The sequence below is a fragment of the Petaurus breviceps genome, unplaced genomic scaffold (assembly GCF_028583685.1).
Source record: "Petaurus breviceps papuanus isolate PSGF00001 unplaced genomic scaffold, PetGlider_PUasm1.0 90775, whole genome shotgun sequence".
NCBI classification, from domain to species: domain Eukaryota; kingdom Metazoa; phylum Chordata; class Mammalia; order Diprotodontia; family Petauridae; genus Petaurus; species Petaurus breviceps.
In genome coordinates, this window is record NW_027187342.1 from 2,056,059 (window position 1) to 2,077,037 (window position 20,979).

The following is a 20,979-nucleotide window of genomic DNA, read 5'->3' on the forward strand; positions in this document are numbered from 1 at the left end:
ATCAAGTCTAACCCCTCATTTTTACAGATAAGGAAACAGAGACCTAGTGAAATGAAGTAACTTGTCAATGTTTACACAGGCAGTAGGGTTAGGATTTGGCTTTACTTTCTGTTCTTCTAAATTGAAAAGAGTCATTAACTAGTACTATTTTCTAGGCAAACACCACAAAATGTAGCCCAAGCAATCAAAACAAATGGTGCCTCTAAATCAGCATTTAAGACAAATTCATCTGAGCTAGGGTCGTAGGGAATGAGACCTTGGACTTTAGGGCACAAGGCCTTATGGGGAAGATGCATAGGACAATCAAAGGCAAGTACTGGGAGTCACTAGGGGCGAGAGCATAGCCAGGTTGGGCATGAGAAAAATTTCCCAGGGGAAGGAAGCAGCCATCAGGTAGCTTTCTATTTAAACTAATTGTTCTTACTAATTAGATGTCAAGCTCAAGTGTTTCTGCCTAAAAGAGGACTGCAAGTGCTGTCAATGTTTTCTAGATTTTGAGTCTGCGGGTCAGAGCTCCATTCATCTAACCTTAGTTAAAACTCTAAAATCCAGTGTTCTTTTCCACTCCAACTCCTTGTTATCTGGAGAAATTGGAATGATTTAATAGACCTTTGCAAGCCACAGGAGCTTTAGAAAACCAGGATAATAACAGGGAGGTGAGATTTCTAAATTGATTTAGTGACTTGAGCTGTTTTATAGCTCCTTTGGGAACCTGTAGCTCTGGCTAAGGGCATATCAACACAGACTTTTCCACCTGACAGATTTGGGGATTTCTTATCCAATAAGCCAAAGGGTGGGAGTAAAAAATAACAAGTTTTTTTTTTAAATTAAAACCATAGCACTATGTCACAAGAGTGGGTGTTTTGCTTTCTCAAGCGTATCCAGAAGCCATTTTCTCAAGAAGAAAAAAAAAAGTATTCTCATAATGCATCATCCTCCCGGAGTGGCTACCCACTTCCTCAAATGCACGGAAGCAGAGGCTTTGAGAAAAAGAAAAAATTAAAGACGGAGGAAGAGAGAGAAGCAAGGTCAGACGCTTATCACCACATCTCTATGAGGTCCGAGATTCAGCACCAGAGTCTCTTGGCCTCACAAGGCTTCAGTGAAGTCCTCAGTGGGGCACCTGCAGGTGAAAACTAAAAGAGAATCCAGCACCTTGGGCAGGGATTTTTAGAACCCAGACTGGGGCCTGGCTGACTTCCTGGGGCCAGAGAGAAAGAAAGGTACTTTTTGTAAGGTGCTTACCAAATGCTTGAAAAGGAGGAAGCCTTCCACAGGTCCAAAGCTGGTGGCTTTCTTCAAGCAATCTGAAGAGAAGGCAAGGCCCAGGGAAAGCTTGGATAAAAGACTGAGAAAAGCAACATCCCCTCAGATACACCCAACTGCTTCCACCCCAGACCAGGCACGAAAATGTCTCTGAAGTTACCGAGGAATTGGGAGTTCAGCCTGAGAGCCGAGTCTGGGAAAATAGGTATGGTGGGTCTTCCTGTGTCTTGTGTGTACTTCTTACCTTATGACTTGCCGCCCAGCCATTTGCATGTGGGTCAGCAGAGAGAGAATGAGTGGCTTCCTTAAGAAAAAAAAATTGAGTCAGGCTGGGCTTAGGAGGAAATTTGCATTAAATCCAGATATGGGGCTGAGGCTTCTTGTGTCTGGTAGGCCCTGGGGTTGAATAAAGAGCAAGTAATATTGACTTCCAAGACTAAAGTGGAAATGATTCTATCCCCCTTTCAGTAGACAGCCTGTCGGTGAAGTGCCCTTGTAAGACAAGGGTTGCTGAATAAATACACTCACACAATACATGAGATGCTCATCTACAAACCAAACACTCGTCACCAACTCTAGTCCTTTATTTTTAAAAGGAGAGTTTTTAATATTTTTGTTGTTGTTGGTATGGGCCCTCTTGGCAGTCTGGTGAAGCCTATGGACCTCTTCTCAGTATAGCATTTTTAAATGAATAAAATAATAGAGGATTACAAAAGAAATCAATAATGTTGAAAAGCAGTCATTCAGGTATTAAAAAAAATTTGCAAACTGCTAATTAAGAACTTTTTGAACCAGATAGATAATTTCTGACATTCCTTTCAATTCTGCCATTCTATATTCTAAGGTTCCTTCTAAGCTTAGACATTCTTTATTTTACATTCTAACTCTTTTTGCATAACACATAGTCTAAAATCCATTCTAAACTATTTTTCAGCCCAGACATTTTAATCCCATATTCTATATCCTTTTCCAGCTCTGACATTATCTGTGCTCTGTTCTAAGATTCCTCAAGCTTGAATTCAGGTAGATCAGCTCTAAATCACATTACTGGTACATAGGAGCCTTGTGCTTTGATTCGAGGCTACTGAATAAATATATAGAAAGTTAATGATAGAGAGAGAGGGTTTCTTAATAGCCAGACATTTTATACAAATATGTAGGTTCAGAAAACCTGTCTCATGACTTTTCAGACCTCAAGGTTTTTACCTTCTTCAACAAACATTTTATTAAGTGTCTACTGTGTGCACTTAAGGCACTGTAAAAATTTCCAGCCCTGTCTCACACTTATACCCCTTCACTGATTCTATGTGTCAATCAAACTAGACTTTTCATCTCAGTTTCCTCATCTGTAAAATGAAAGGGTTGGACTAGAAGATGACCTCTAAAATTCCTTCCAGATCTAAATTTATAATTCTGCAGCCCTATTGTCATTCATCTATATGATTTTCCTCAGCCAGGGGTGGAGAATCTGCATCTTTGAGGCCATATGTGGCCCTCTAGGTCCTCAAGTGCAGCCCTTTGACTGATTTGTTCTGTAAAACTTGGACTCAGTCAAAAGGTCACACCAAGGACCTAGAGGGACACACATGGCCTTGAGGCTTCAGGTTTCCCACCCCGGCTCAGCCATCCTCCATGTGAGGAATTAAAGGTTCCCCCATCCAACTGTCTGAGTTTGATTTTGGACATTTGGGGCTTGAGGTGCTTATAGGACATTTGGCTGGAATTCTCCATCAAGTGTTTGGAAATATGAGATTGGAGTACTGAGGAGAATTCTGGGAATAGAGCTATATTTCTGTAGATTGAAAACCTTCAATTAAAGGCTTTTGACATGGATCTATAGACTCCATATGTATTCCATGAAGCCTTCCCTAATCCTCCTAGCCATAGGTAATCTGAGAGATCTGAAGAAAAAGAGCATGTTTGCATGTCCCCTTTCCACACATCACCTAAATAATAGCTAGCATTTATATAGCAGTTTAAAATTTACAAAGTGAATATCTCATTTTTACTTCATATCATTTGTAAACAAGTCACATCCCCCTTATTGGAGAGCAGACTATATCTTATTTCATCATTTAATTCTTACAGTGAACTATTCTAGATCCATGCAAATCAGTCTTGGAGCTTAGCAAAACTGTCTTCTTATCAACACTAAACTGACTGTTCTTCCAACAGAAAGCTGATGTTAGTTTTGTTGATATGTTTGGAATAAAGACTTCAGAAGATATACTTAAATTTGCCTCATTGTGTTTACATTCCCTCTCTCATAATGAAGAAAAACCATAATGATAAATTATTTAATTAAAAGGGAAAAATCATTCTGATAGAGATATGCAGGAGAGATTGGAGTGGGAGAGAGGGGAAGCAGACACGTTCACACTTTATCTTCATAGTTTGGCTGAGCAGGAAGAACATCAAATTAAACTCCCTCATTTTACAGATGAGGAAACAGAAGCCAGAGAAGGGAAGTGACTGGGAGGAGGTGGAGTTTGAATTGGGCCATCAAAGATGGGTAGGGATTCAACAGATGAAAAAGGAGAAAGGGAGTTTTTAAGTAGCAGTGCTGGGATTTGAACATTCCCTGTCGTGGAATGTCCTGTCAAGATGTTCTATTAAATTCAGGGGACCTAAGGTGATCTTTCTAGTGTTTCTGAAGGCAATGGGCTCCTCAAAGCTTTTCTTTTCTTCTACCTTTAAAATCAGATGGCATGTGATGGAAAACAGAATTAGAGAATCACTGTTACCTTGGTTGGCAAGCAGACACCGTGCAATACTCATGCTGCAATAAATGATTATATGAGAGATGTTGAGAGAGGAGCTGTAGCCAGGCAGTAACTATGATCCATCAGGGCCAAATAAATCATCTAATAAAGAGAATTGTTGAAATTCTTTAGTCAAATTAGATAAAAATAAAGGATCTTTTAAAAAAAAAAAAAACATTTTATTTATTTATTTATTTTTGATATATTTTTTTTGGAGGGGGGGAGGGCAAAGCAATTGGGGTTAAGTGACTTGCCCAAGGTCACATGGCTAGTAAGTGTGTCAAGTGTCTGAGGCTGGATTTGAATTCAGGTCCTCCTGACTCCAGGGCCAGTGCTCTATTCACTGTACGACCTAGCTGCCCCAAAATACATTTTATTTTAATTAACAAGGATCTATTTTCTCTCCTTACCACTCCCCCCCCCATTCACAAAAAAAGAAGAAAGGATAAACAAAACCCTTTTTAGCAAACACACCTAGTCAAGCACAAACAGATTTCCATACCTGCCGTGGCCAAATGGCTGAGTTCTTTTTGCACCCCAAGGCTATCAGCTCTCTGCCAGCTGGGGAGTAGCTGCTTCATCATTAGTCCTCTGAAATTACTTTTGGTCATTGAGTTGAACAGAGTAAATGGTTTCTTTGCTGCCATGTTGAAGGTAGTCTTCCTAGGTATTTGTAATATTCATTCAACCAATAAATATTTATTTGGCACTTATTCTTGCAGAGTACTGTGCTAGGTGCTAGGGATGTACATAGTTTAGATAAGACCTTGTTTCTGCCCTCATGAAGCTTATAATTCATTTATTTTTTTTGCTGTTTTAAAAAAAATTATTAGAAGAAACAAACACAAAGTTAGAGAAAATATCTGAGAAGTGTACATTATTAGATAATTACAGACAAAGGTAAGAGAGGGAGGTTCCCTACTAACTGGGGGATATCAGGAAAGGCTTTCTGGAGGAGTTGGCATCTGAGTTGAGTTGTAAAGAATGGTTAGAGATCCAACAGATTAAGAAGGTGGGGTAAGTGGGGAGGCTAGGTGGCACAGTGAATAGAGTACCAGCTCTGGAGTCAGGAGTACCTGAGTTCAAATCCCGCCTCAGACACTTAACACAAAAACTAGCCGTGTGACCTTGGGCAAGTCACTTGACCCCAATTGCCTTGCCCTCCCCCCTCCAAAAAAAGCAAAAAAACAAACAAAAAAAGAAGGTGGGGTAAGCAAACGTAGGGAGCAGTCTGAACATAACCTATAGAGGTGAGAGAGCAGAGGATATTTTCAGAGGGTAAGACATTAACTAGACTGAAGAATAGAGTGCATGGAGGGCATAAATCTGGAGAGGTAGACTAGCACCAGATTGAATGAGAAGCAATTGGTAGCCACTTAAAATTATTGAACAAAATAGTGGTATGACCACATCTATACGAAGGAAAAAAATTGTTCTGATAGAGAGAGAGATACTGGAGAGATTGGAATGAGAGATTTGTCTAAGCAGGAAGAACAGCTAGTTAAACTCCCTCATTTTACAGGTGAGGAAACAGACGCTAGAGAAGGGAAGTGAATCCAAAGAGATGGGGTTTGAGTCAGGCCATCAAAGATAGGTGAAACAAGAGAAAGGGAGTTTGTAAATAGCAGTGCAGGAATTTGAACAGTCCCTGTAGTGGGATGTTTTGCCAAGAGCACTGGACCCAGATATAGAACCCTGGGATCTGAATTCCAACTCTTTCACTGACTAGCTGTATGACTTTAGAGAAATTGCTTTCCTTCTCTGGGCCTTATGTTCCTAATCTGTGAAATTAGGGTTTCAGACTAAATGATTGCTAATGTACCCTTTATCAACTGAGATGATATATTCAGTTTTCTAAACCTCATGTAAGGTACTAACTATAGAGACGAGAGCTAAGATTATGTGGGGAGTTGGGTAAAGAGTATTAGATCTGAAATCAGGAAACCTGAGATTAAGTCTTGGTCTGTCCTGAAACAACTGTCTCACCTTGTGCAAATCCTTTCACTTCCCCACCCCCATGCCCCAGCCCCAGTCTGTTTTCCCATCTGAAAAATGTTAAGAATAAGACTCTCACTGAGAGGTAGTGTGGTATTCGGATAGAAGATTGGGCTTGAAGACTTTCTGTGTGACTATGGGTGTTATATTTGACCTCTCTTCGACTCAGAAAATCCTCTAAGTATAAATTATAGATGAGTATCTGATCCTCATAGGTGCCTGGAGTTTCCAACACCAGGAGTTCCTTACACTGATCACAGGTCTGAGTCAACCCTACCACCCCCCCCCCCCCCCCACACTCCCCCTCATGCCCTCTCTTCCCATACCTTCCAGCATATGGCCAGGGAAATTCTTTGTAAACCTTAAAGGGCTATAGAATTGTCTTGATTATTTTTGAATAATGCTTTGATACTTCAAGGAATTATAATTTTACCATTGCCTCTACCGACGCAAATAACAACTTCTACATATCTTTGCGATGGTCTGATGAATAGGTAGCTGGTGTGGGGGACAAAGGGGGAGGACAAAAAGAATTAATCACTTCATGGCTTACTTTGTATCTGTAAAGTTAGCAAAACTTACTCTAGGGTTATGAACACACTGTCTGTCACTGTTTGTCCCCAAGGCTTCTCTGACTTGAGAGGGGCTATAATATTTTATACTCTACTGTCATACCTTTAAGAACCCAGTATCCCAGAATCCATGCTCTGATGAGGCACCCCAGGAAGACTTTAGTGGAAGAGTATTATTATCATTGGGGTAGCTAAGTGGCACAGTGGATAGAGTGCTGGGCTTGGAGTCAAGAAGATTTCCAGTCTGGCCTCAGACATTTCCTAGCTTTGTGACCCTGAACAATTCCCATAACTCTCTTTGCCACATTTCCCTCTTCTGTAAAATTGGGGAAGGAAATGGAAAACCACTCCATTATCTTTGCCCAGAAAACCCTAAATGGGGTCATGAAGAGTTGGACAAGACTGAACAACAAACATTTTTAATTATTTTTCTTTTCATATCCTTTTTATTTGCTTTCAAATTGGAACCCTTCTAGATCACAGGATTATAGATCTATTGAGGGGAATTCAGAAATCACATAATTCAATACTCTCATTTTATAGATGAGAAAACTCAAACCCAGGGAGATTATCGTTATTATTATCGTTAGTGTTAGGATGATACTTATTACAAATGTGTATCTATATCTCAGCACAGAGAAGTATCATGGCATAGTAGATTAGCGAGTAGGCCCTGAGTTCAAGTCCCACTTCTGACCCATAATCTGACGACATAATTCTGACTACACAATCCTAGGCATGGTCCTTCAGTGATCTAGGTACTTTTCTAAAACCATAAGCTGTCTTGCATTGGTAGAGGGAATTTCCTCATCCAGAGAGCTCCATGTACACAAGAAATCACAGGTCTTATCCCTCTTTTTATCTATGCTTCAGATGGAAATGTTTCAGATAGGCCTATGTGTTCCCTTCTAGGATATCTGTCTTGCAGTGGACACTTTGGTTTTTTTTTTTCTTTTTGGAGGGGGGAAGGCAGGGCAATTGGAGTCAAGTGACTTGCCCAAGGTCACACGGCTAGTTTTGTGTTAAGTGTCTGAGTCTGGATTTGAATTCAGGTCCTCCTGACTCCAGGGCTGGTACTCTATTCACTGTGCCACCTAGCCGCCCCTCAGCCAGCGGACACTTTGTAATTGCTGAAAGCGGTGATGGGGAAAGAGAGAATTGGCCTCATATAATATCCTATGTAAAGAATCCCTGGACAGTTTAGCTAGAAGAGAAGTCACCCCTTCCCCACCCCCATTGAGTAGCTACCATATACATCCTTTCCTTCAGCAACAGGAAATGGTTTCAAAATCTCAGAGAACTCACGTCAGAGGAGACACTGAGAAAGAAAATGAGCCTGAGTGCTCTTAAAAAAAAAAGCCAACAACACCCCTTTGCCCCTTTCCCCAAACAAATCATTTACCAATAGTTCATATATTCAGGGCTGACCCATATGCTAAAATTGCAAAGGTCCAGCAAAACCTGTGTACATATATACAGCAAAATGTCCTGCTGTACCTGTCATAGAAGCTGAAATTCAGTCCTGAAGATTTTTAATTTTTTAAGGGTTATCTATTAAAATGCTCCTAGGAGAGGAGCGTCTCATAAGATAATTGACTGGCAGCAATTTGGGAGTAAGGGAATGAGGGAGTGAAGCTCCCAGGGATGTAGAACTCGAGAGATGTGAGGGTGTCAATTTTGCATCTTTGGTTGTTGTAGTTCAGCCTTTTCTGACTCTTTGTGACCCCATTTGGCTTTTATGTTTCCTTCTCCAGTACATTTTACAGATGAGGAAATTGAGGCACACAGGGTTGAGTGACTTGCCCAGGTCACACAGCTAGTAAGTGTCTAATGCCATATTTGAACACATGAAGATGAGTCTTCCCGACTCCAGACCCAGTGTTCTAACCACTGTGCCTCCTAGCTGCCCATTTAAGGGTGAAAGCAGCTGAAGCTTTACCTACTTTATATGATGAATTGCCCTTTTCTTCCTTCCCCCAATGTCTTGGGGTAGCTGATATCTGTAGAGGAGTGTGATAGCAGTGTTGAGAATGAAGGTTGCTAATACTGGTGGCTATCAGCTGTGCTCTAACAGTGGAGAGTATGGCCTGATGCCAAAGACTAGCTAGACTGTCAGCCAACCGAGGCTTCAAAATATGTGGGATCACTGTCTCTGGTTGGAGAGTTTTCTAGGGCCATCCTGCATTCGATCACAAGGAAGTTATTGTTTCTTTCTTTTTCTTTTTTTTAATGTGACTATTGGTCACCATCTTACTGTCTGACCTTGGGCAAACCACTTTCTCTTTCTTGGTCTCGGTTTTATCAGCAAAATGAATGAGGTGAACTCAGTGATTTCTTCTCACTTTAACAGTCTGTGAGCTCTTTAGGAAATACTCATTCTACAGATATAAGTTATAAGGAAATAATGAGAGGTCAAAGAAAAGAGAATTCTCTGGAAATAGAATCAAAACCAATAATCTTTCCTATTGAATCCTGTATCACATTTGGCTTGTAATATTTACCCGATCTATCTCTCAGAGTGTTAGAAGCACTTTGTAGACCTACAAATAACTGCAATGTGGTATGATGATAATAATAATAATTGCTATTATTTGTTTGAAATTAATCTTACATAGACTTGTATCATTTTGAACTGGAATACTAGAGTGCTAGACTTGGAAACAAGATCTGTGTTCAAATTCTGTCTGACACCTACCTGCTGTGTCACACAGGCAAGTCACTTGACTGAGGCTGGGTTTTCCAAACAGTAAAATGAGATTAATGAGTACCTCCATCACAGGGTTTCACTGTGTCCAAGGAGATAACACATGTAAAGTGCTTTGTACACACACATCTTAAAGCACTCTTAAGTCTGAGCTCTTGTTATCATCCAACTCTTATGTTTTTTAAATTGTGCATGTTTAAGTTTTTTTTCTCCAACTAGACTATAAGCTCTGTGAGGGCAGGAGCCATTTCTTATGTACAGGAGGTACTCAATAAAAATCTGTTGATCAGTAGGTTGAGCAGAGTTTCTCATTAGCACGGGATGGTTTTAATTCTGCTAGTAGATAGTGAGTTATATCCCTCTAATCTTTTCTAGGTTTACTCCAAATGAAATGGGGGAGAATACTTGAGGATATATGACTGTAAGATACAAGATGAGAAAAAGAAAGTGACGGGGAGGCAGTGTGGTGCAGTGGAAACAGCATGGGCTCTGAGGACATGAGTTCAAATCCTTATTTGAGGCTTATTATCTGTATTACCTTGGAAGCAAGTCGCTTTACCTCTCTGGCTCAGTTTCCTCATGGAAACTGATCAAGAAGATCAATTAGGTGGCCTCTGAGGACCTTTTTAGCTCCAGGCCTAAGAATTAATGAAACTGATCCTTTTTGCTGTATGTAGTAAAAATGAATCAGCTCATTCTCTTCTTAGATGGTAAAAGGAATGAAAGAATAGCCAACATTTATTTATATAGTAACTTAAAGTTTGCAATGTGCTCTTCATATACAGGGTATCCCCAAAAATTTTAGAGCAGTTTAACCTATTAAAGCGTAAATCAGCACAACTCCTGTTTCATTTGCAAAAAGACTAGTCATTAGATGATGATATTTTGTTTTGTTTTGTGTCATGGCACTGGAAGGCTAAGAATTTCACAGTTCTTGGACAGTCTATAGCTTTAAATTTAATTATCAGCTCTCTTTAATGTGTGATCTTAATTCAATGACCAATTAGTTGACATACTATTGGAAGAACTGAACCATATCCACATTGAAAACACTATCACGAAAAATGAAACCAGAAATTGCAGCTGAAGGATGGTCTTTGAGATCGCTTCAATGATTTCACTGAAAGCACAAAAACAACAAGAAACATCATTTAATGGGACAGTTCTTCACCTCATCTTTCAGGGTTCACAATGAGAGTAACCAAAAAGCCTAGCATGATGATAATTGCAGCTTATGTGTCAACATCTGTTATAGAGGATGAGGAAATAAAGAAATTTTATGAGGAACTTGACAAGATCTGAAATTGTCAACATATAATTTGATGTACGGTAACTTCATTGCAAAAGTAGATACTATGTCAGAGCAATTCTAAACTCAAATAAGAGTATATGTTAATGTGCCTGTTTTTCTACAGCCTCTCCAGCATTGACTGCTCCCATTTTTTGTCGTTTCTCTCAGTAAGGGTGTGAGGTGAAATGTTGGGAGCATTTTAATTTACATTTCTCTTGTTATTAGAAGTTTTTTTCATTATGGTTGTTGATGTTTGTGTTTCTTCTGAAAATTCTTCGTATCCTTTGCTCACATATTTTAAAATTTTATTTATTTACTTTTAGTTTACAACATTCAATCCCACAATCCCTTGAGTTCCAAATTTTCCCCCTTACCCCCAAAGGCAGCATACAATCCAATATAGGTTCTACAAATACCTTTGCATTAAATATTAGTCAAGTTTTAAAGAAGAGTTATAACCAATGGAGTGAACAACAAGAAAGAAGGAACAAAACAAAAAAAGAGACCACGTAGTTTCCTTCAGTCTGCATTCAGACTCTGTAGTTATTTCTCTGGATGTGGAAGTCCCTTTCCATTATGAGTCTTTTGGGTTGTCTTACAACCTAGTATTGCTGAGAGGAGCCCAGTCTATCAAAGTTAGTCATCACAGATATGATGACTCACATATTTTTTAAGGAATATCTTGAATAATTTTTGTTTCATTTTTGTTAGCTTCTATTTCCCCTTGCCATTTTTTTTTTTTTTTGCTTTTTGGAGGCGGGGGGAAGGCAGGGCAATTGGGATTATGTGACTTGCCCAAGGTTACACATCTGGTAAGTGGTAAGTGTCTGAGGCTGCATTTGAACTCAGGTCCTCCTGGCTCCAAGGCCATTGCTCTATTCAATGGACCACCTAACTGCCCCCCTTGCCGTTTAAAAAAAAGAATACAGTATGTATGAATGTATTTCATCTTTTGCCAAATAACTTTTATGGGTACATGACCATTAGTTCTAAAATTATAGCACTTACGTTTCTTCAGAGATTGAATACTTTTTTTAAGATGAAGGCACTGGACATAACAGTTGTTGAACAAGACCACAACATATTAAATTGATATAGCTTAGTGAACAGGAAATGATTGGTTTCAGGCATAGTAGTCATTTCAGAGTCAGCTGTATGTGTTCAGTCACATCAACAACTAGTTAAAGTGAAGGTCAAAGTCAACAACAAGTTAGAGGAAAGAATAAAGATGAATCTAGGTTATGTGCAATTACAGTTTAAAATTTAACCTTTTAAAGTAAGTTTGGAAAATAGAAAATGAACAAAAACATAGACAAACTATGACTATCAAGTATTTTCTAGAGAAATTTAACTCATGCTAAAACAGGCACAACAACTGAGCTAGTCAGCACCATAACGTCATCAGCAAGCCAGAGCAGAGAGACATGGCAGCCAAGGTTGATCTTGTTTTTAGAGTAGCACTTCTCAAATGTTTTGGCCTCAGGATTCTTTTGTAGGACCCCTGAAAAATTTTTGTTTATGTGGGTTTTAGCTATCAGTATTTGTGTATTAGAAATTTAAATGTCTTAATTTATTATGAAAATAAGTTTGACCTTGTAGGCCTATTTAAAGGGCCTTAGGGCCCCCAGTTTTCCCTAGACCACACTGAGAACCACTGGTTTAGAGTAAAATCTCAGTTAGTAATCATTAAATAAACATTTATGAAGTACCTACTATGTGCCTGGAACTGTGCTAAGCACTAGGGGCACAAAAAGAGGCAAAAGACATTCCCTGCCCTCAGCGAGCTTACAGTTGAATGGGAGAGATGACGTGCAAACAAATACATAGCCATCTATATACAGGATAAGTAGGAGATAATTAATAAGGGGAGGCACTAGGATTAGTTTTTTCACACATTAATATAGTGTATTTCAGTTTCTAGTCTGTGAAGCTTAAAACAAAAACAATATCAATGTCAATACCAATTCATAGTGCATAAAGAAACACAGAAAAGACAATTTTCCAAATAAATTATTTGTTCCTAAGAGTACCAAAAGTGCAAAATATTCACCTTCTTTTCAGAAATAATTCCCAGGTACAATCACCCCATCTGCAAACTTTAATTGAACTGACAGCCTATCCAGCAATTGTAGGATGCTTCAGGCTATGCTATAGTTGGTCTGCACTTGATGGAAAACATTAGGATTTAGACATCAGCTACATTTCTCTTTGTTGTAAAGATGTCTTGCATCAACTTCTAAGAATTTTTATGAAAACCAAACCAAACCAAATAATAGAATCTGTGAATTTCCCACCTCTCTTTCCAAAACAGTCATATTTCCAACATAGTGCAAATCTACTGCTTTTTCACCCAGGGAAGCACTTAGATACCAATGGTGACTAAATGGATTCAAATGACATCAGTGAGTGGAGGAGGACTATATATAGCTTGCTGTTGCCAGGTAACACTTTTCCAGTCTCAAAGGGAGCATGCAGTGATTTTTTATAGATGGCAGGGTAGCTGTGGTCAGAATATTATTGCTCAGGTAAAGTTCACACACTTTGTGTGTGCAATGGAAATAAGCATTTTTCTTTTGAAATGGAATAATGTTCAACACTGGCTTGTTTTAGATGAATTCTATGATGTTCTAATGCATCAATTCTTGGCAGTAAACATAGTTACACATAGAATTTTTACCCATCAGGAAAAAAGAGCCTAACTTTATAATTTGCTTCATCAGCTTGCTCATGCTTCAAAATTCACCCCAAATTAGAAAGCTTGTTTGAATAAGCAATTCATCTTTTCTATTAGTGCATCCAATACCAGGGCAGATTATATCACATTTGGAGGAAAGGCATAGACTATCAAGGGGTTCAGTTTGAAAAGAAAAAAAGTAGAATCCACATTGTACAAAAGGAATCACAAAACCATAAACACAGAATGGTAGGAGTATACTAATGCACCTTAGAACCCAAAATGTCAGAGCTGGAAGGACTCTTAGAACATGAACTTTCAGGAACTGTAGAACACAGAGCATCAGAGTTGAAAAATAAACCGTTAAGAGTTGGGAGGTTCCTTAGAGATAATTTACTAGACCCCTCATTTAAAATATTTTTTTTCAACTTGACAAAACCCCTTTTCTCAAAAGAGACTTCTGAGGGAGTTGTCAGGACTAGCACCTGTAATGTAATGCCAAAAGAAAGGCAACTTCCCAAGGTTCAGAATACCAGCATAGGTGCTCTCCATTCTATTCAGCGACAAACCAAGTACAGAGAAGATCAAAACATGACATCATTCCAAACACAGCATTTACTAAGCTTTATTAAGATTAAATAATCTCCAAGTACTACCCCACCCCAGGACCTTCCAATCATTCAATCAATTACAAAGTCTCTGTTCTAAATACTTCTCCACCCCTAGGCTATACCTTAATTAAGTCCACCACAAAGCTCCTATTCTCAAATGGAGATTAGTTTCCAAACATAAGGTCAAAAGTTCCCCACCCCTGGATCACAATTGAATCTACCCCAGAGTTACATCAAGTTTAAACACAGCACTTAATACCCAAATGGAGGTCTTTTCTTCATCTTGACACGAGGCAAGTTCTCAGCAATCTTAGTTCCTGGGGAGACAAGGCTTAGCAAGGCCATAAGATACATTGCCAATCCCTTCATGAATTTATCCTCTGTCGGTAGAACAGTCCTAGAACCCCTGAACACATTAGCAAAGCCCTCTCCCAGGATTTCTGTAAACATACAACAAGAAAATCCTTCTTCAGGGCTTCTGAACCAACAGAAAGGCTCCCAGACCCCTGCAACAACAGCACTGTCCTTCATCAGTGGACAGTATTCATTCTGTCTGCAGGACAGTCTCCAGACCCCTGCAACAACAGCACTGTCCCTCACCAGTGGACAGTATTCACTCTCTGTCTGCAGGACAGTCTCAGGGCTTCTCAACCAAATGCCAGGTTCCAGGACTTCTTCAACAGGACAGTCTTTCACCAGTGGACAAATCTGGCAAAATAACATCAATACAAACAGACAAAGTACCAGCAAAACAGCCATGTCTCCTCAGTCCTTGGCAGCTCAGGGGGCAGGTCTCAAAAGTCCAGGGCAATTCAAAGCGGCCACCAGCAATTCTCTTAGTCTCTCTCTCTCTCCACGAGGGGCTGCTTCCAAAAAGATCTTCTGCCTCTCTCTTATCTCTCCAAATCTACGTCACCAGCTCCTCCCAGTTCAGGACTTTCTTTTCACATCAACAAGTCCATCCCACAGGTGGGATTAACAAGCTCTGCGTTTTAACACAATCAATTTGAAAACCAAGCCAATACAGGGGAATCTTTAATTGCCATTACTATCACAGCACCTTGACCATCAGTAAGTCCAGTCCAAACATAGAGACTTTGTGTTAGTAGGAAGGGTTCTGACAGTACATTTGGGTACTTGGTTTGCACTATCTTTGCACCCAAGGCAAAGTGTAAAAAAATGAAATAGCAAGTTTAGGATGAGGTTTTTGGTTTTCAGAATCTATAGTGAGGAAGCCCATGAGAACAGAAATTAGAAACAGATATCTAATCCTGTGCTGGAAGACCATGTGAGTGAGCAAGCTTATCTTCTGTAGCACCAGTCAGGCTGGCTCCAGTGGATGATGCTGACCATTGCTGTATCAGAATATTAAAATGATTACTTGATTGTTCCTGTTCTCTAGTTCTGAATCAGGTGGGTCCCAAGAAATGGGTTGCTAAGACTACTCAAGCATTTATGGAGGATCAGGGGGCGAATAAGGTCGGGCAGTTTTTTCCTCCTTAATGAATAATATTGAAAGAACCTTGGTTAAATCATTCACCACTTTACCCCTGCAGACATTCAGGATGTAACTAACTAGTTTTGGGTTATTTCTAGCCAAATGATTTAATCTAAAGCAACTGTAATTCAAAAATTATTAAACATTATACAGCAATAAGGTGAAAAACTACAAGCAGCATTGCTTCACAAAACAGCCATTCTCAAAGAAGAAAACGAGCTCGTGAAAAGTTTGGCATGAGTCAGTTAAACCATATTATCTCAAGACCATTTACAGATGAAACTAGGAAGAGAACAAACAGATGTGGAATGAAAGAGAACTGTTATTTTTATACTTTTCTATTCTCATCAACAACAATAGGGGAGCCTTGACATTTGGACTGTATTACCTTCATACACAATGTATGGAAGGAAATAACAATAGAATTTAAGAAAATAAAGCTGGTAAGAACATCTGGGCCTGACCAAATACACCCAGAAAAATCCCATGCCACATGTGACATGCTTTTTTCATTCTCTTTTTAAAAAATTAATTTTATTTTTTTGGTTACATCTTAAGTTCCAAACTGTTTCTCTCCCTCCTCTCCACCCCACCCCAGAGAAGGCAACCACTTGACACATTTATAAGTATATGTCAAACCATACTATGCACACTTCTGTTTATGAGGTTTTTTTCCTGGAGTTGGATCTTATCTCCCCTCATAGGTCCCTTGTAGTTGATTTGAGTATTTATAATACTCAGAATAACTTGGTCATTCATAATTATTCTTTGAACAATATTGCTGTTACTTCATATAGTGTTCTCTTGATTCTGCTCATTTCACTTTTCATTGTTTCATGCAAGTCTTTCTTTGTTTTTCTAAAGTCAATCAACTGATCATTTCTTACAGCACAGTAGTATTCCATCACAATCATCTACCGCAACTTGCTTTTCCATTCCCTAGCTGATGGCCATCCCCTCAATTTCCAGTTCTTTGCCACCACAAAGAGGGCTGCCATAAATATTGTAGAACATATAGATTCTTTTCCTCTCTTTTTGATCACTTTGGCAAACAGAACTAAGAGTGAAGTTGCTAAATCAAAGGGTATATACAATTTTATAACTATTTTGGGCATAATTATAGACTACTCTCCAAAATGGTTGTATCAGTTCATAGTTCTACCAACAGTGACCTACATTTTCCATATCCCCTCTAACATTTGTCATTTTCCCTTTCTATCATTTTAGCAAATCTGATATGTGTGAGATGATATCTCAAAGTTGTTTTAATTTGCATTTCTCTAATAGATAATGATTTAGAGCATTTTTATATGACTGTATATAGTTTTGATTTCTTCATTGAAAAACTGCCTATTCATATCCTTTGGCCATTTATCAATCGAGGAATGATTCATATTCTTATAAATTTGACAGAGTTCTCTATACAGTTGAGATAAGAGACTTTTTATCTGAGAAACTGTCTATAAGTTTTGTTTTCCTTTTTTCTATTTTCCTTCTAATCTTGGCTACATTGCTTTTATTTGTACAAAACTTTTTAAATTTAATGTAATCAAAATTATCCATTTTATGTCTCACAATGCTCTCTATCTCTTATTGATTCATAAATTCTTCTTCTATCCATAAATCTGATAGGTAATGTGTTCCATGTTCTTCTAATTTTCTTACATCATCTTCCTTTATATCTAGGTCATGTATCCATTTTTACCTTATCTTGGTAAATTTAAGATATTGGTTTATACCTGGTTTCTTCCATGTTGTTTTCCAATTTTACCAACAATTTTTACCAAATAGTTTATTCTTATCCCCAGAGCTTAAATCTTTACATTTATCAAACATAAGATTACTATAATCATTTATTACTGTCTATTATATGTCTACTCTGTTCCACTGATCTACCTTTCTATTTCTTAGCCAGTATAGATAGCTTTGATACTTATTGCCTTATAATATGGTTTAAGATCTGGTACTGCTAAACCTCCTTCCTTTACATTTTTTTCATTAATTCCTTTGATATTTGACTTTTTGTTCTTCCAAATGAATTTTGTTATTTTTTCTAGCTCAATATAATAATGTTTTGGATTATTTAATTGGGATGGCATTGAATAAGTAGATTACTTTAGGTAGAATTATAATTTTTATTATATTGACTCTGCCTACCCACGAACAATTACTATTTCTCTAATTATTTAAACCTGACTTTATGTAAAAAAGCATTTTATACTTATTTTCATGTAGTTGCTGGGTTTGTCTTGGAAGGTATACTTAGAGGCATTTTATACTGTTTACAATTATTTTAAATGGAGTATCTCTTAATTATCTCTTCTTGCAAGGTTTTCTTGGTGATATATAGAAATGCTGGTGATTTGTGGGTTTATTTTATATCCTGTTACTCTACTAAAATTACTGTTTCAACTAACTTTTTGGTTGAATTTTTTTTTGGTGAGACAATAAGGGTTAAGTGACTTACACAGGTTAACACAGCTAGTAAGTGTCAAGTGTCTAAGGCTGGATTTGAACTCAGGTCCTCCCGATTCCAGAGCTAGTACTCTATCCACTTCACCACTTAGCTGCCCCCTGGTTGGGTCTTTAGGATTTTCCAAGCATATAATCTGCAAAAAAGGATAGTTTTGTCACTTTATTGCCCATTCAGATTTCTTCAATTTCATTTTTTTTCCTTTTCTTGCCATTGCTAGTATTTCTAAAACAATATTGGTGATAATGGGTGTCTGTTTCACTCCTATCCTTATTGGGAAGGCTTCTAGTTTATTCCCATTACAAATAATGCTTGCTGATGGTTTTAGGTGGTTACTTATTATTTTTAGAAAAATCCATTTATACATATGTTTCAAGTATTTATGATATGATTTTAAAGGCATCCAGTTCTAAAGATACTGTATCTCAAATGGGAAAGATGCTGCAGGAATGAAAAATACCCCAGATAGGACTTAACCAAAGGGAAAAGAAGTTTCCTCATTGAATAGTAACCAATATGTCTGCCTCTTCAGTTTCCCATTCTTCATGAGAATTGTCTATATACAAATTAAATGTAAAACATGATGAAAACGTGAGATAAGAAGACGCAGACTTTTGAAAATAATTTTATATAGCACAATATATCTTCAGGGTTGCACACCTAGTTCAAAGGTGTAAAAAGTATAAGATGATATTGTGCTTACTATTTATTTAAAGAAATTGAACTGATAAAAATCATGTGGAAAGAGTGCTGTATTTGGAATTAGGAGAGGTCTGGGTTCAAATCCTGCCTCAGGTACTTACTAGCTATGTAACTATGGACTAGTAAGGACATTGTTGCTTGTCCTTTGTTCTGGAAGAGGACCAATGATGTTATGGAGTGTTGTCTTGACTTGGACGTGAATTGGATTTAAGTGCAGCAGAGTTGCACAAAGTTGTCAGCCTCACTCTTTCTTCCAGAGTCATTGAAGTCCAGTGGCAGGACTAAAGTTGAGATGACTGGTGGTGGCCAGGCATGCATTGAATGACCTTGGCATCTTTGATGTCTGACCAAGCTCTAAGCATTCCAAAGTGCCTGCTTCAGCTGCCTTCATGACCATAGGAACAAATTGTTGTTGTCTGCCTGTTCTGCCAGGGGAAGTCTTCACATGCTTGGGGTAGTCATTCCCCTCACTCACTTGAAGCCTGCTGGTTAACCTCAGCCTGGTCTGGCTGACCTGTGAGAGGGTTTTACCAGGGTGTGACTACTGCACATGCTATAGCTTCTTGGAGCTGCAGATGAGAGCTGAGTGAATCAGGTAGATGCCAAAGGAGAATGAGCAGCCCTGCAAAGGGTTTGGCAAGCCCTTATATCAGAGGTGCTAGTCTTTCCTGAATACCCCCTACATCATGAATATGCATTATGGACAAGTTAAGATCAGCTTTGGAAAGAGTTCCCACAGTAACATATTGATGTATTGTGTTTGATTCAATGGAACAAAATTATAATAATAGACATTTATACAGTATTTGTGGGTTTGAAAAATATTTTCTCTACTTTATTTCTTTGAGCTTTGCAATAATCCTGTGAGATAGGTATATCTATTTTTACAGATGAGGAAATTGAGGCCCCAAGGGGTTAAACAACTTACATGGTCATCCATGTTCTAAATATTGGAAGTGGGATCTGAACCCAAGTCTTCCTGATACCAACTCCTGAGCTATATCCACTAAGCCATGTTAAAAGGAAATTTTTTTATAGTATTTAGTTTTTTTCTCCAGTTACATGTTGATAAAATTTTTAGCATTCATTTTTACAAGATTTTGAATTACAAATTTTTCTCCCTCCTTCCCTTCTCTCCCCTCTTCTGAAAATGGTAGGCAGTTTGATATAGTTTATACATGTGCTAATCATGTAAAAATATTTCCATATTAGTCACAGTTGTGAAATAAACAGAATTTTTAAAAATCATGAGAAAGAATAAAGTAAAAAAATATACTTCAATTTACATTCAGAGTCCATCAGTTTTTTTTTATCCAAATATGTATAGCATTTTCCTTCATGAGTCTTTTGTGTTTGTCTTGGATGATTGTGTTGCTGAGAAGAGCTTTGTCATTCATAGTTGATCATCACACAATGTTACTGATATTGAGTGCAATGTTTTCCTGGTTCTGCTCATTTCACTTTGTATCAGTTCATATAAGTCTTTCCAGAATTTTCTGAAATATGCCTGTTCATTTTTTCTTATAGCACAATAGTATTCCATTACAGTAATAAACCACAGCTTGTTCAGCCATTCCCCAATTGATAGACATCCCCTCAGCTTCCAATATTTTGCCACCATGAAAAGGGCTACTATAAATAATAACAGGAAACTTTGAAGACCCTCCTCATACAAGGTGTTTCTCATGTTTATATTAAAATAAATGGTGATTTAAGAGAACTTTGTTCAATAATCTGCTGAAGATTGACATCAAGTAATATCTACATGTTCAAAGATGTTTAATACAAACATGGAAACATTACAAGAAGCTTAACCCTCTATCTTGAAGGATGTGCTTCAAGCCTGAAACAGTGGGCTGAATTTTGAAGAAAATAAGACAGGCACTCAATAAAGACTTGTGGAATTGAATTGAACTAGATAAAACTAAACCTTGGGCCATATTTGGATTAATTCTCTAGCGATTTAGCCAGTTCAACTAACATCTGACTCTCTTCCCTTTTTGATTTCAATTCCACATAATAAAAGTGATGCTTCAGCACAAGAGCACTGACAGACATCCATGGGCTCCTTGCCAGGTTTCAGGAGGTTCTGAAAGTAATCTCTTATAACACACTATCCAGTCCCCCTGCTCCTTCTTCTGTGAGTTGGAAGACTTGGATTGTTACACCATCTCTAGGTCAGTGAAAAATATTTTGCTCCATGCTCTGGAGAAGTAGGTTCCTCCAACCAATAAATCAAAAAGCATTTATTTAGCACCTACTCTATGCCAGGTGTTAAGTGCTTAATAATTAAGAGACGCAAAAATAAAAGTGAAACCATCCCTGACCTCGAGGAGCTTATATTCTTTGGAGGGAAACTATGTGAATGAGGTAAACAATTATAAATGCATAGAAAGTGGGTGCAAAGTAATTTTTTTGGTGTGTGGGAGAA

At 38.2% G+C, this 20,979-nt stretch overlaps 1 protein-coding gene across 1 annotated transcript in view; it reads left to right on the forward strand.

The window, feature by feature from the left end:
• The first annotated feature begins 893 nt into the window (after window positions 1-893).
• ARHGAP25 (Rho GTPase activating protein 25) overlaps window positions 894-20,979 on the forward strand; it is a 113,663-nt gene continuing 93,577 nt past the window's right edge. The window contains exon 1 of the mRNA XM_069068886.1: window positions 894-1,471. Within this exon, the coding sequence (XP_068924987.1) occupies window positions 1,411-1,471 (61 nt within the window). The 5' untranslated portion in view covers window positions 894-1,410. The remainder of the gene's footprint in view (window positions 1,472-20,979) is intronic.